We start from the raw sequence: 14033 nt of genomic DNA on the forward strand, positions 1-14033 counted from the left end.
CCATCTTGATTCTGGTAACTGAGACGGTAAATCAATTTACCCACCTCTTGGAGGAGGGTAAATACTACCGCGGTAAATAGCTTGGTAAAATCTTAATTTTGTTTTATACAATTGCTTACCGCCAATTTACCAGAAAAATTACCGCCGGTAAAATATTACCCTGGGTAAATCTGTTTATACAATTGGCTGCTGGTGTTCACGAAAGGACTGTTTTCCCTCTGCAAGAAAGATTCATTCAATCGGGCAGCGTTAAGTACAGGCTGCGATCAGGCAGACCTCGTGAAACGACGCCACGCGCAAAGATCAGTACATAGTGACGTCATCTCGACGTCATCGTTTCATGGTTGCCCGGAAGATAGCACATCAATTGAGAACTGCCACATGAATCAGAATTTCGGTTTTCACTACTCATAATCGTTTTATGGCCGCACTACTTCGTGTTCGTCGCCCTGACGTTGGCATTCCGATGAGTGTGCGTCAACGTGCAGCACGTCTAAATTGGGCTCGCCAACGTCTTGGCTGGATAAGATGGCAATAGAACAGGATCGTTTTCACGGACGAATCCAAGTGTAATCTACAAGGGCCAGATGGAAGGGTGTGTGTATGGAGACGCGAAGGTGAATGGCTGGATCCTGCTAACGTCATCCAACGTGATCGATACGATGGTGGAAGTGTTATGCTATGGGGCGGGATTTCATACAGTGGAACAAATAACTTAAAACAATATGTGGAAATCTCAATGCTGTTCTCTATTGTAATATAATCATTGTTCCTGTCGTTGCACCGTATAGAGCTAACCGTCATGACGTTCTACAGCAGTATAACACTCGCTGCCATACGGCACGTTACATACAATACGTTCTGGTGGGACACAACATTGACACCCTTGATTGGCCAGCAAAATCACCTGATCTCTCACCGATCGAGCATATGTGGGATTATCTTGGACGTAAAGTACGTAGCAGAGATGACTTCAATAATGTTGCGGACCTTGAGCGGGCTTTATAGTAGAAATGGGTGAGAATAGCACTTCATGTTATACGAACACTAATAAACAGCATGAGACGTCGGTGTGTTGCTGTTATTGAAGCGTGGGGTGGCCACACTAGATCTTGACATTGACACAACTTTTCATTTGGGTTATACAAATGTTGGATATTAAATAGTCTATGTGGTAGGTCAAATGGTTTTACGTTAAAGTTTTATTTCCGAAAATTATTTAACAAAGTAGAAGTACTGACTAAAGTTTTTCTTCTTAGCATTGTTTTATACATGCCTTTGTTTTTATGTGATTAGAATTGTGTTTAATTATTGATATTGGAGTTTCTGGTTATTTTCTTACCGTTTTCCTAAGATAGGAATGTTTTGTTTTGGTTTCATATATGTGTGTTTGTATCATATCGACATATACTTAAAGATGATGGAACATCCTTTTAATGTAGTACAACAAGAGAATAACTTTTTTATTATTATTCAATATTAACAAATATTATACAACACAGCACATTGCATACATTTTTATAGCGTTCTTGTTATTTGTATTACATAATATTTGTTTTTTAAGTATTGGTGTATGAGTGATATCACATGCAAAAACATATTGTACAAAAAGGTATATATAGGTGACTGCCAAATCAGGTAGCAGTTATTAAAGGAAAAAAAGAGTAAGAAGATAATAATAGAGAAGGGTAGAACCGATAAGGTAGATAGAAAGAATAGAAGAAGGTATTTATGTATTTATGTAGTTATTCAGGAAATGCCATTTGTTTTCATGGAAATTTATTTTGTTGTTGACTTGAGCTGTTTCGCGCTAGAGCTGTTTCGCGCTCTATTTTTTCTCGAAGTTTTACATAGTTCAAAAATGATGTAAAGGTTGGTATAGTGTTTCTGTATTTCATGCTAAATATAAAAAACTTCATTAGCAGTATTAAAAAGTGTATTATTGTATTATGTTGTAATTGTTTAAAGATGCCAAAGCTTATGGTTTTTAAGTTTAAATTGATCGAGTTTGGATTATGATCAATTATTCTTTTTAATTGAGACCACAGATTTTGTGTAATTCAACATTTCCAGAATATATGTTCCAGTGTTTCGATGTATTCCCCGCAAAAATCACAGAGTATAACCTTAGGTTATCAATAATCTGGCCAAGGAGTCCAAGAGTCAAGCAAATATCACTTAGCGCAGCCTTTATCAATATAAAGGCATATAAATTTAAAATGAATAATTCATATCAATTAAGAAGTTCTTTTATAACGCCAAGATTTATACATCACCAGGCATTTTATTCCACAATAAATAATACAAATTAAAAAACAGAGACAAGCCCAGTAGTTGAAAATTTAAAGAAAAAAACATGTTTAGGTGCGTCGCATCAAAAAATATATTTGTTGTATATATGATTTATACATCACCACGCATTTTATTCCACAATAAATAATACAAATTAAAAAACAGAGACAAGCCCAGTAGTTGAAAATTTAAAGAAAAAAACATGTTTAGGTGCGTCGCATCAAAAAATATATTTGTTGTATATATTTGTACCGAAAAAGGTACAAAGGAGATAGTATTAGGAAAAGAGAAAAAAGTACATAGTAATTCAATTTTGATATGCTTTGACCTGCCTCCCATATGGAAAAAATAAACAAAGAAAATTGTATACGTACGTAAACGAAGCACAGTGGGTAGACACAGATCATTTTTCTTACATAATCAAAAAATTCAGCGTAAGGATGACACATTTACGCTTAGCTTTTTAAATATCAACCCCCATAAACACTTTTCTTTTACAGGTTTATGCGATGAATATCTCTATATTACATTTTTGATATAATTTTATAGGCGTAATTTAAGTGAATTACACGATATACATTACTTGCATGCTCCCATAGTGTAGAGTTACATTTGTTTTCACAGCTCAATACCACCACCTCATTTAAACCTCGTTTATTAATTGATTTGCTTATGATCCAAGTCATGGCAAAGTTTGTTCCCAGGGATTTATGTCTCCGGTATAAGTTGATAATTTATTTTTTTATACATGCATCATTAATATCCATCAGTATATATAAAACATACATTACACGTCGCTCAAGTCTATTTAATATTTTTTCTAGGTTAAAATGACGTCATAACAAAAAATAGTTTCAATAGATTTGTCATGGAATTACGTGTATGTTAAGTATTTTAAAACATAATTTTATATAAAAAGAGCAAATTGAATACAAGGTTTATGAAAATATACATTATCAAATTTCTTTGGAAGATATTTTTCTTTGTTTGCACACTGAGGTTTATAAGCACTAGACTGGAATTTGAACATTTTGGGGCGGTCAATCCGGAAACCGAGACGTTTATTGGGTGTGGCTTCATGCGTGAAAATGGACTTTCTCGTCAGTCTGAATTTGTCTTAATTTCGTGTCGTTTTCTTTACCACGATAAACATTCCTATCCGAAAGTGTAAATGTTTGTTCGTACACACAGTAAAATGAAATTCGTATTGTATGTGGTGCATGGCTACTTTTGTCCGGTTTATTTTTATTGCTCAATATGCATAATAACATGCTTAATATCAGTGTTGTATACGATATTATAATTAACCTTTTGTCCATAATTGATATTTTCTGTGATATTTACGAAAATTTCAATTTGGAACCATTTATTTTCTTCCATGCTTTTTGATAAAATATTGAGTTTTATCAGTGAAATAACAGCAGTGAAAACACTGCTAGTTTAAGAGTGAAAATATCAATTTTAAGAACTTCTTTTAACATCCATTGTACTTCCCCTTGATCAAAACTATACACATCCCTTTTTAACCAGAAAATTTCAATTTAAAAAGGTCGCATATGTTTAAGTTAAAGATATATTTTGAAACAACTTACTGTTAAAAGGAAAATGGTAATCCTGGTTATTAAACGTGTTCTTGAACTTTGTAGCTGAATGTTAGAACATCTGCTTCCATACAGAACAAATAACAGAGGAAACCAACTGCTAGAACATGGATTAGATGTTATGTCAGCGTTCACAAATATATTTGAAGTATTAATCGTTGTTAAACGTCATACGAACTTCCCGGAAAATTAAAACAACAATTAATATATTAACTGATAATTCTCTTATCTACGCAAAAATGTGTCAACAACCTAGCGTGTACTACAGTTTTTACCTGGATTTCGACAAGTCTTCATTCGAACTAGACAGATCTTTGACAGTGACGGATGACTGACTACCCATAAAACGAAAATTAACATTATGATTAAATTACAAAATTAGACATAAATGAAACAGAAAATTTATTGATTTTAGTGTAAGATCGTATTTTATTTCACTCGTGATGATAGAAAACCATCTTTACAATCGTGGCGTCGCCACTCGTGAAAATGTGTTTTTAGGACACTGGTGAAATAAAATACGATCTTACATTGAAATAAACAAATATCCTCTATATCTTTTATTTAGCAATTTTATATAGTTTTATAGTTGTTTTGGAGAGCTGACGAGCCGTAGATTGGGAGTTCGAACAAACTTAAATGTTTTGCTTGTTTGATGTCTGTTATGTTTACAAGAAATATTTATTTATTGTATTATGTTCAAATTTTGCTTTGACGTTTGTTATTCAGAATATAAAGACAGTCTCGTCGTAAACTTTACCTTGCCTCGAAGGTTATCAGCTATTGCCGATTCGCTTTGCCCGGATGGATTTTGGAACGATGATGAGCTAATGTGGAACAATTCAAAGACCAATCAATCAAGAATTACAGAATTTGAACAGTTTGTCAAAGGTACTTTTTAGCATGCATCTTGTTCTTGTACATGTCAATGTAAGAGATGTTTAAGCAGCGATCGTTTCGCTTAATATAGTTTCACGTGAGCACAATTCGACATGTGTGTAATTAAGTGTTCAAGTCACAACGGAGTCAAATATACCATGTTCCTTGTTTAAATCTGAACATAAGCTTCAATATCAGATCTGAAACAAGAAGGCGTAGCCTACTCAGTCTGCATCGAGGATGCGAATAGATTACAATGATATCCCCCTATATTCGGCACTAGTGCTAGAAGTTGTTCATTATCACATAATACTACAGTATGCGTACAATTACCAAACCTTTGATACAGTAAGTTGTGTATATAACAACAGCGTTGTAATCAAATCGCGCCCTTTTTATTGAACGTCACTACTTGATAAACATCTGCTATGAAACTTATTCGGCACAAGTGATAGAATTGTCGTCATAACATAACACAGAAGAGCATGCGTAAAATTACCAACTCATACAGTAGAGTTCGTATATTACAATAGCGTTGCCCTCTTCTTATTGAATGTCACTACTGATTAAAAATCTGCTATACAACTTAAAAACATTAAAAGAAACAATTCATATGCGCATGCTTTAATTTCGCACGAGAAATAATGATACTTTTTTAGATATATAATGGGCAAAACGAAACTATTTATGAAAAACTATAGAAACAGTAAGGATCGTCCTTGCTTTCCAACAGTGATATCTGACGAAAGGCTTATTTTAATCCAATCAATAGCCAGTATTGGGCCGAAACAGCTTGTTTTCCGACACTACTATTGTCCTATACCGGGCCAAGGCCGTTTTAACATCAACATATTATGTGACTCAGTATGTCTTAATTTTAAAAAAAGGAAATAATAGCGTACGTATTTAAAACTTAAACGAATTATATGTACATCTGTTTTTCAGATGATCATAAAAAGATATGAAGAAAATATATTGATGACTATCATTGTAAAATGATAAATAGTCGTTTGTTTCCTGAAAATAAACTTATCCATCTAAACTTATAAATGTTGTTTTTTATCGATATTTGTTCCACAACAGTATTCACAGCAAAACAAAACTGCAAGTCTCAAAGTCAAAAAGCACTCATTACATTTTACTCTCGGGCGGGCAATGGAAAACTAATTAAATTTTAAGATGATGTAATACCTTGTTTTTTCAGCAAAGGAATGGAATTCTAAGGAACTAGATGACCAACCTGTGTTTGTAACCGCGGCATCATCAAATCATTTCCAAGAGATTGTGGAAATGTTCAACAATTTTAATGATCTACGGCAGCGTTTAAGCAGAGACTGGGCTCTTTATTTCTTTAATTTAGGTCTATCTAGAAAGGAAGAAGAAGCGGTAAGTCTTTATGTTTATATTTCAAGGTTGACACTGGCTTCTACTACTTTAAAAGTAATACATAGCATAACAATTATTGATTTATCATTAATAATTCAAGTAAAGTAAGGTTGTTTTTTAAAGAAATACACTTTACGACTAATCTGCCGGTTTCAGTTCACTTTGACACTCGTTCTTGCTTAGCTGAATCCATTTTTTTCCAGCCGAAAGTGTACAAATCAGATATATATATATTTACATGAAAGCAACTTAATATTCCATATAAAGTCAATTTAATATTTGCTAATCAATATATATTGATGCATGTGTGATACAACATTGTTGTTTAGCACGTGGTATGTCTGTATTGTTTTGTATATTATGTGTCATTTTAAATGTCTGTTTGGCTTAGCCGTTTTGTGGATGCCGTGTGCAGGCCATACAATCTCGCCCCGTACTCGCATTATTTGTTGCTATATCTGCAGCCACTGAGTCCGGTAGTTCTTAAGATAAATATTTCGCGATCAGTGTCATTTCGACTGTCACCTTGGGCCTCTAAACAGTGTTTATTTTTTAAATGTTTGACCTCAGGGCCAGTCATTGTAGTTGTCATTTTTGTTTTGTTTTACCTTGTGCCTTCAAACAAGTTCATCGTAAAATTAAAGCTAACATGCTTGTCATTGTCGTTATTGTCGCATCATAAAAACAATCGTATATTTCGAAAAGCTGAACTATCTTGTAGAATTAATAGCGTTTTTTAGTTCTTTACATGTTGAAGCAATGAGTTCAGATCATTGCGATGGCCTGAAATTATACCCACTACACATATTTCCAAACAAGATACGCGACACACATCGAACGCTTCTCATCAATTAGAATATAAAAACTAATTAACGTTTACATTTGCAATATTCTCTTCCATCATCGAATGTTTTATTCGTTGTTGTTTTAAAGTAAAAACCGCGTTAATAAATGAAATGCTTAGACATACACACACCGAAACGTTACGCAAAATAAATAAGTTTCGGTTAAATCTAATGTATTTAAACTTTTGTTCTATTATATGCTTTTCTGTGACATACAGGAATTTATCATTGAAGAAAAAGATGCTTTACTCTTTCAAACAAGTAGATTTTCCAAAATTGTATTAGTTAAAAAGCTCTCTCAGCACATTTTTATGAATGACAAAACAATATCTGATTTGTTTGTCTTTAGTATAAATTTCAACTTTGTACTTTATTTTCTGAAGAAATATATGTTCATTACCTTTCCTGGTTAAACATTGAATCAGTTTGGCATTATTCTTGTGTGTGCGTGTGTGTGTGCGTGCGTGCGTGCGTGCGTGTGTGTGTTTGTGTGTGATTGTGTGTGCGCGTGTGTGTGCGTGCGTGCGTGCGTGCGTGCGTGTGTGTGTTTGTGTGTGCGTGCGTGCGTGCGTGCGTGCGTGTGTTTGTGTGTGTGTGTGTTGACCATTGCATGTATTTTTTTTATCATTTATCAATCCAATCAGAGTGTCAGCTTTGGAATTTCGTTTTAGGTGCGTATCATGTGTAACTGTTCAGTGAAAACGTTTCACTTCGATCAATATCCCGACCATGTAAAAAATTTAAAGGGATATGCCTTCAAGCCGTTAGTTATTCAGGTAACGATAATTTTGTGATATAAATAGCCAATTAAAATGCAAAAGCTATATATAATTAAAATAGTTCAATTTTCGCAGAATTTCATTTCAGGCGTTTTGTCAAAAAATAACTGAATGTATTCGAAATTATGCATTTTAGATAATTGCAAGGAAGCACAAATTTGTTGTTTGGATGGATTCTTCCACAAGATTTAAAAAAGCCGATATAAACATACTTCTTGACGAAGGGAAAAAAAGAGGTGTAATTGTTACACAAACTGGCGGCACTGTTGCACGACGAACGTTACCAACGATGTTTCAGTACTTTAGCACGCATCCATGCAGGTTCCGGAATTTGCCTGAATTACAGAGTGGTTTATTATATTATATTTTGGCCTTGGATTCGATGTGCCCTCGAACTTGGCTGCATGATACCGGCTGTGAATCCAGAAATGTATTTAAAATGTAACACATATGGCAATGTGTATGGTGAGTGCCATAGATTCGACCAATCAGCACTCGGCATCTTACTGTATACATCGTATGGCAAACATATAAGTGAGCATACTTTTCACCATAGAAATAACATGTATTTGTCTTTTATAAACCATTGATTCTTATTGATATTTTTTTTAAATATTCATGAATTATACGGCATTACTATGTGACCTCACTAGGTTTCGTTATAAGAAAAAGCCTAAGAAGAAGACATTTATTACAACAAGCTAATATCATATTCAAGAATGTTATTTCAAACCTATGCAAAATACATTTGGATCCGTTTTAGAGTGAGGTATCATAAAAATCAATAATTTGAAACTTTTGACATGTTAACATATTTGTAACTATTGTATTTGAAACATTATTCTAAACATAAATGTATTAAATAGTCTATACTACGATGAATTAAAGTATTGTATATAATCTTCTAATAAATATATTCAACATTGTGCATGTTTAAACAATTTCAATATCCGCTTCAATTATGGTTTAACTTATAAAACAACTTCTTAACTTCTGAAGAGATCTTATTATAAAACAGTTTTAGTATCTATTTCGACGCCCTTCAAAACAATGTTAAACTAAACAAGATACTGTTTGTATTATACGATATTTATTTACGTGTTCATTCGAGATAATTTTGTTCGATTTTGGAAAATTTTAATTGCACCAGTAGTTTATATGGGTTTAAACACTATTTATTTAGATCAACAATACAAAACAAAGAATACAGATATTAAGCATAATCAAACTAGTACAAGTAAAAACACAACCTAAATGAGATGGATTCTGTTGGTCAAAATGTATTGAGAAGAAAGTTTAAATTTGGTACAATGTCTTGTTTCTGACGTTCTAACAACTGCTTTTAAAATGTTAAAAAAATGTTTGGTGCGAATATCGTGTTTTGAAGTTTTACTTTTGGATAATGTCAATAATTATGAATCTTATTGTAATTTGTAATGAGGTATCAATATGAGTAAATAACAGATATAGACGTGTTGCAGGTTATGAAATAAAGTAAATTTAAGATTACGAGTGATTGGGAAAATAGAGAAAGGACATGTTAAGAAGTAGGTGTTTGATGTCAGGTGTGTTCCAATTATGTTGATGATGAGATATAATGTGTTGGTCTGTTTGATAAATGTTTGAACACATTTAAAGATAGTCTAGTTAGTTTGGTCAATGGGCTCTATCGAGCTGATACGAAGGAGTTAAAGTGTGAACGGCCTTGGTGAAAGAAATTTGTCAAGTAGGCTTACATTGGAATCCCGGTGAAGTGCGCATAGAAAGAAACAAAGTGGGAAGTGTTTTCAATCGCCCTTAGGCAGTATCGACTATTACAATAGTTAAGAGTATAGGTGCTCGTTAAGAGAGCTGCAATGCATGCGTAGCCTTGCATTGTGCACACTCGACTGCCGATCTCCAGCGTAATAAAACAGAGGAACAGTTTTTATCCTAATGGATGTTATCAAAGTTTGCACTACGAAGGGCATATGCGCAAGAAAAGTTGTTTGTATCCATTAAAGGTCATACATTAAAAAAGCTATATGGCTTCAAAAGTGCAATAAATAAAACGGCTTTGTAACCGTAATTGTTTCATTTCGTTACACTCTATTCAGCAGGGTAGCCCGGTCGCCCATCCCATGATATCCATCCTCGAAGAGGATTCCAGTGCAACCTTTATCCATCTTACCTATCTCAATAAAAACCTCAGATGAACGAATCAGGCTTTTATCAGCCGATACATGTTTGTACCTGGTAGAATATATGTTTGTTGATACTTGAGGTGTACGATTTGTCTCCAAACAATATAAGCTGTTATAGTGTTAAGGTTACTGAATTGTTCATTTCATGACCTTTCTTTGGTTAGTATATAATGGACATGTGCAAAAAAGTTGTAAGTGTCTTCTATTTCTCCACATGTACACAGGGGACTTTCTACCATATGCTCATATAAGAGATGTTTATTAGGGTACCTGCATTGCATTCGAAGGCGAGCATGGTGAATGTTGTTGACCCTAGACACTTGGTAAAAGTCAGCAGGTACTTCACGAGCATCTCTATTTAATGCCAAGCGAAATGATTGCTGTGATGTAGATTCGCTCTTGGATGACGGAAGCGCATTCCATAAAGTGATTGTTGATGGTAAAAACGTTTGCGAGAAGAGTTGCGATTTGCAATGGAAGTTCCGTTACTGCGAAGAGTTGCAGAGGCTATACGACATAGTGTCTGAAATTGATGAAGGCATTAAACTAGAAAGAAGGGATTGAGTCATAGGATTGTGCATTTTGCAGAGGAGACATAGTTTATTTTTTACGAATACGGTCTCGATTTGAGTTGCTCAAGACATGATTCAGCCGATGAGTGCTGTTGGATGATCCTATAAGCGAATTACCTGTTATGTTTGGGAAAACCTTTCTTCAAAGCTTGAAGGGCAGCATCAGCAAACACGAATCGCGAAAAGATATGCTTGTTCGCATATTTTCCGATTGGTTGATTTAGTCGTGGCCACGATATAGTTATGTCGTGGCAACGAGATATTAAGACGTGGGGATGAGTAAGTCACTCGTCGGAAAGAGTCGTTGCTACGTGATAAGAATAATTGCACACATGTCACCTCTTTGCCATCGTTGTTTATTTTGCATTTATTATAAGCAAACAACAACAAAAATGTTTTATTTGACAAACATAAACGTGGAATGCAAAAAATTCCGCTAAATTTCTTTATACTCCATCCCGGAAGATGATTAGTATATTAATGTTACGGTTGGGAATCGAAACTGCTGTACCTGGATTGACTAGTGTGACACCAGACCACGGAACCACCCGAAAAACGTTGACAAGCTTTTAACGGTGTATTTCGGTATTTTCTCCCTATATATATGGCGATACCAGTTAGCAATGCGATGGTTGTCGGAATACATCCTCCGGCGGGATTATGTATGCTAAAAACGTGCCCTGGTATCCAAAAGTGTAGAAAGCAGATATCGTATTTCATTTTCGTGAGCTGGAAGAACATCACTAATTATGAAACGGGTATAAAATTACAAGTTATTATGACTATATGCAAAATGCAGCATGGATGACTCATTTAAGTAATAGTTTAATAAGAAAAGTTGAAATTGTTGTGTATAATGTCCTCATCCTGTTATGCAAATGCCAAAACGAGAATGTCTTATGGAGGGGCAGACATCGACGGCACTATACTTGGAGGAAGAATTGGCGATTGGATTTTATATATGTCTTTGGTGTAATGTCTTCTGTGATTTCATACGTGTTCCTCTCAGACTTAAACAGACGTGTCGTTGCAAACCCACTGTTCCTTTACTTTAAATAATAAAAAGAAACCACTCTTTGGTAATATCTAGCATTATGGCATTCCTTAACACACGTTGTGCACGTGCGTTTTTCAAAATCATTTCAGAACTGAAAAAAGAGTGAAATCTATATACATTGTAAATTTATTATGTTTTCAATTTGAATAGCTTAAATGCTATGAATATATGTACATATTCATTTTGATTAAGTTTCACTCGTATCTGTTTGATTGTTTAACCATTCAAATTAATTATCTGAGGCTTTTTTCCAAGAAAATAATGATTGCAAATCAAATCAGTAACGTATTATTTCACTTGAAAAACAGCCACCAGAAACTATACATTAAAATTACACTAAGAACAATGATTTGTTTTAATGAATTTAGTGCAGTTAATCTCTCCAAAAGAGATTTAAAGGTGTACTTGACAATTATTCTTGAATATTTGATACGGTATAAAAGCGGTAACAGCAGGCGAGAAAATGCAGAATATAAGATAAGAAGATACACTCGCCCCAGGCGGTAAGTCCTGGCGCGAGGCCAAGACTGTCTATATCATCTTTCCGCGTATCTATATCTCATTTAAACAAAGCGACACACGAACCTTCCCTAGATTGAATATCAAATTGATATTGCCACTAACCGTTTTTTTTCTTGATTCCATCGTGTATGCGGTCGAACAACATTTTCCTTGTGTGGATCTCTTTGTGGTTAATAAAGGTGATAGGTTGCCCCTCTTTCCCATTTTTAACCTACGCCCCTTAGAAGGGGTTTACATACTTAATTATTATACGGTTCCAGACATTAATTAAGTAGAATCCGAAAATTAAACCGTGGTGTATTTAACATTGTTGTTGTATTTTAAACATTGGCATAACACATGTAAATGAGGGTAGACGATATATAACAAATATAAGATATTTTGAACATTGCGTTTGAGATTCAAAGATTCATTTAAATATGTATCAAAATGAATCTAGGAACATTTTAATTTATTCAAAAATGGTTCTTATATAGTTTTCCCATCAATTTATAGAAATTATTTCAATTACAAATCAAACTTCAGTTTTCCAGACAAACTCATTCGTTTCACGATGTCTCTCCCAGAGGATTCCGACTGCAAATATTAATTGTTCAGATATTAAGAATGTGTTCATTGGTTGCACGCCACCTAGTTTAGTTTCAACTCTTTTTACTTATTTGTGGGATTATATTGTTCCCGAAAAAAATCTTAGTCAGTAAAACCTTTAAAATTGGGTTTTTTTGTATTCGAATAACAAGGGACCACATAAATCCGCTGGCGACTTTTGGACACCAAATAACTGGGGGTTGACGTTTTCACTTAAACCCAGGTTATGGTTACACCATAAAAGTCGAGACAACCGTTGAAGTATAAAAAAACACAAAAGGAATGAGGTCACAGGAGCGGAATTTTATACGGGATAATGAGGCTTAAATTGTAATTGATTCGACTATGATTTTTATTGAAATCCCTGTAACGGAAAAAAGATTTATCACAATTTTAGAAAAGTCCTCGGTACACACAGATTTTGTTTTATTTTGACTGACGAAGAGGTGTATCACTGTTATATTATTGAAAGGCATTTACTGCATGTTTTAAAGACTAATTAACCCATAATCAACACTTTGCAAACACATCCTAGCAGTAAATGAACAGTTGTATTTATGTAAGGTTTCTTCGTGTTTCGTAACATGACTTTTTCCTCAATTATACACCAATGGTATATCTGAATCAATACGTTGAATAAATAACTGAGACGGAAATAAAAACGTATGTTTTATAATTATCAAGGTTTAAACGAAATCCTTATTTAATTTACATGGAAAAGAGCTCTCATATAAAATACGTTTAAGCGACAAACAATATACATTGATGTTTATTACTTCTTCAGGAAGGATCGCTTAAGATCATATCGTTATTTACATGAAGCTTACATAGGCCATTTTTCCTGCAACAAATTAGAGGGAAGAACGGAACAATAACACTAACATAATTTTACGGAATATTAACATTTGTTTGAATCTTATTAATAATCTTTTTAAGTTCTTAACCATACGACTTACACTGAGCAGAGATTATCGAATGAAAATTTAAAACAATTCACACTTCTATACCAAATCAGACTTTGACCTTGCTTTAAACATGTGAAATTAGTGAGAAACGCCAATAGTGTGATTTTTATGCCCCTATATTTTGGGACATACAAATTTGCATTTGTCCTTAAGTACGGATGTCCTGAAAATCTTGTGACAAGCATATCATCAACTTTTATGTATTTACTTCAATATTTGATTTCGCATAACTTGACGTAAGAACGTGAAGCTTTCTGTAAGACACAACCGCTTCACTCACTGGCAGGTATATTGTCCTTAAGTCTATAATAAATTCATAAAGTGTACTAGATGCCATTTTTTCTAAATCGAACAGCTTATAGAA

The 14033-nt window shown here is 33.9% G+C and overlaps 1 protein-coding gene across 1 annotated transcript; it reads left to right on the forward strand.

The window, feature by feature from the left end:
- The first annotated feature begins 1013 nt into the window (after nucleotides 1-1013).
- Nucleotides 1014-10529, forward strand: LOC128208677 (uncharacterized). Its single transcript, XM_052912226.1, has 6 exons — nucleotides 1014-1017; nucleotides 4623-4784; nucleotides 5977-6158; nucleotides 7675-7779; nucleotides 7919-8132; nucleotides 10357-10529. The coding sequence occupies exons 1-6, from the start codon at nucleotides 1014-1016 to the stop codon at nucleotides 10527-10529; spliced, it is 840 nt and encodes a 279-aa protein (XP_052768186.1).
- Nucleotides 10530-14033: the final 3504 nt, after the last annotated feature.

This window comes from Mya arenaria, chromosome 11 (assembly GCF_026914265.1).
Source record: "Mya arenaria isolate MELC-2E11 chromosome 11, ASM2691426v1".
NCBI classification, from domain to species: Eukaryota; Metazoa; Mollusca; class Bivalvia; order Myida; family Myidae; genus Mya; species Mya arenaria.